This window comes from Populus euphratica, unplaced genomic scaffold (assembly GCF_000495115.2).
Source record: "Populus euphratica unplaced genomic scaffold, PopEup_1.0 scaffold1.1, whole genome shotgun sequence".
NCBI classification, from domain to species: Eukaryota; Viridiplantae; Streptophyta; class Magnoliopsida; order Malpighiales; family Salicaceae; genus Populus; species Populus euphratica.
Window position 1 is genome coordinate 3,434,719 of NW_011499845.1, and position 2,257 is coordinate 3,436,975.

General features: G+C 34.6%; 1 protein-coding gene across 1 annotated transcript; it reads left to right on the forward strand.

Moving 5' to 3' along the window:
* Positions 1-1,224: 1,224 nt before the first annotated feature.
* LOC105121275 (uncharacterized) lies at positions 1,225-1,969 on the forward strand. Its single transcript, XM_011019862.1, has one exon. It carries the CDS (start codon positions 1,386-1,388, stop codon positions 1,803-1,805), a length of 420 nt encoding a protein of 139 aa, XP_011018164.1. The 5' UTR covers positions 1,225-1,385; the 3' UTR covers positions 1,806-1,969.
* The last annotated feature ends 288 nt before the right edge of the window (positions 1,970-2,257 follow it).

The window sequence follows — 2,257 nt, forward strand, 5'->3', positions numbered from 1 at the left end:
ATATATGTTTCATGAAACACTGTCTCATCACTCGTGCATTTTCTGTTTTTGAAAAAACAAGGAAATCACCTTTCATGTCTTTCATCAACATTCATTCTTCCATGAAAGGGGTCATATACATTGAAACATCTTTAAAATCCTCAGTTGTCTCAGGCCAAGACTTAGATAATTGTACAATATCCCTGCCTAATAAAATTTTTAAAAAATAAATAAGATATATTTGATAAAATTATATTTTATAAAATAAAAACTAACTCTAATTAACAAAAGACTCAAAGTACAAAATAAAAATTATTCAAGAATCAATTTATGAAACACATAATTTTTTTTTAAATATCTTAAAAGATTTCATTTATAATTTTGCTCGAGGCTTCATTCATAATATCATAAATAATCTCATTAACAAACAAAGAAAATACATATTCAAATCTCATGGGCTGGACTCAGTGCTATTGAGATAGTCCTTTAAGTTGATGGACCCTTTCCTATAATGTTTTAAGTTCTTGGGCTTATCTGCCTACAATCTGACATGAAGTTAAGTTAAATTTTGAATAAACCTCAATGTTTTTCTTTGTAGATAAAAAGGGTATTTAAAAGTATAGTTGTGTGATTTTTTTAAATTATTTTTTATTTAAAAATATATTAAAAATATATTTTTTATAAAAAAAATATTTTTGACATCAATATATTAAAACAATTAAAAAAACATAAAAAATAATTAGATGTCTCGTGTTTCACACATTTCTCACCTGTTTTTTTTTTTTTTACCAGTCAGTATATGTTAATATTTCCTGTCCAAATGCAACAAAACAGCATCGCTGTGGAGGAAAATTGATGAAGAATTTATCAATGTGCTAGACAGAGGAAACTCATTGAGAAATGTGAAATTACCTTTTTGAGAGATTTATAAAAACTTCGGGACTAAATTGATAATTAAGTGAATCCATGGGAGCTAATTTTGAGATAGCCCATTGAATATTTCCACGCGAATGAATTTGTAACATTTCTAACTTTCATTCTGTCCCTTAGATGCCTGATCTCCGGAAACGATTTTACTTCCGCTCCCTATCACTCGGCAAAATCCACCACAATCTTGAGCCGACACATATCCCACACTTGGCTCATGCTGGTGCCTGAGGAACCACGAAGGCGACACGTCCCCGACGCTGAAAGGGTACACGGGGAGGACAAATAACTCGCAATTGATTACACTGGCAGCCTTTCCAGACATCTGTGCTCTCCTCTTCCCTCCTCAAAATTGTCACGCAATATATATTAATCGAATACCTCGAACGTCTATCCGATTATCCAAGCAACAAATCATCTGTGATCCTCTCTTGAATCTTACTACTTTTTCCTAGCTAATAATAATAATAACAATATCCATGGATTCAGCTCCAAAGGACAAACCCGCCGAGCATGACCGTGAGCCCTCTGCCTCTGAGCTTCTCGCTAGCGCCAAGTTAGTGTCGGAGGCAGCTCAAGCCTCATTCGGTGATGAAAGAGACAAGATAGACAAGGTCAAAGTAGCTGCCGCTGCAGAAGATCTTCTTGAAGCTGCCTCTAAGTATGGCAAGCTGGAAGAGAAAGGCTTGGGCCAGTATATAGAAAAGGCTGAGAATTATCTCCACCATTACCATTCTAGTTCCCAGCCTACCACCACCCCGAGCACTGCTGGTTCTGGCCACACAGCCCCTGTTGAAAAACATGAGTCTTCCGTCCCGCCTTCGACTGGTGGTAATGATGACAAGTCTGGAGATGGGCTCGGGGGAGCTTTCAAGATGGCTCAAGGATTCTTCAAGTAGCCTTATATATATATATATATCTTCAAATTAATTTTGTGCAAATAAATTAATGTGTCCAGTACTACTCCAATATCGCTTTTAAATTAATCCTGTGATTTCTCTGTCAGCCAGTTTTTAGATCAAATTAATGTTCTTTTATGTGCCGATTAAATGACTCATTGGATGAGTCCAAATAGAAACCACTATACGGAATTGCCAAATGTACGAAGAGCTTCTCTTTTTCTATAATTTTTTTTTAAATAAACGGTTAACAAGAATAATATACAAACTAGAATAGGAGGATAGCATAGCTTAGAAAAGTGCACCGCTCATAATAGTACAATTCAATTAATTGAACTACTAAGAACAGAGCAAACATAAAAATAAAAATTTGTGAAGGTTATTGCACTTTAACAGGATATATAATCGTAATTTTTTTATGAAGGATACATTACTGTGTAACTGTGTAGGGA

Excerpts from the sequence above, each read along its gene's own strand:
- LOC105121275 (XM_011019862.1), top strand. The coding sequence starts at position 1,386 with ATGGATTCAGCTCCAAAGGACAAACCCGCCGAGCATGACCGTGAGCCC.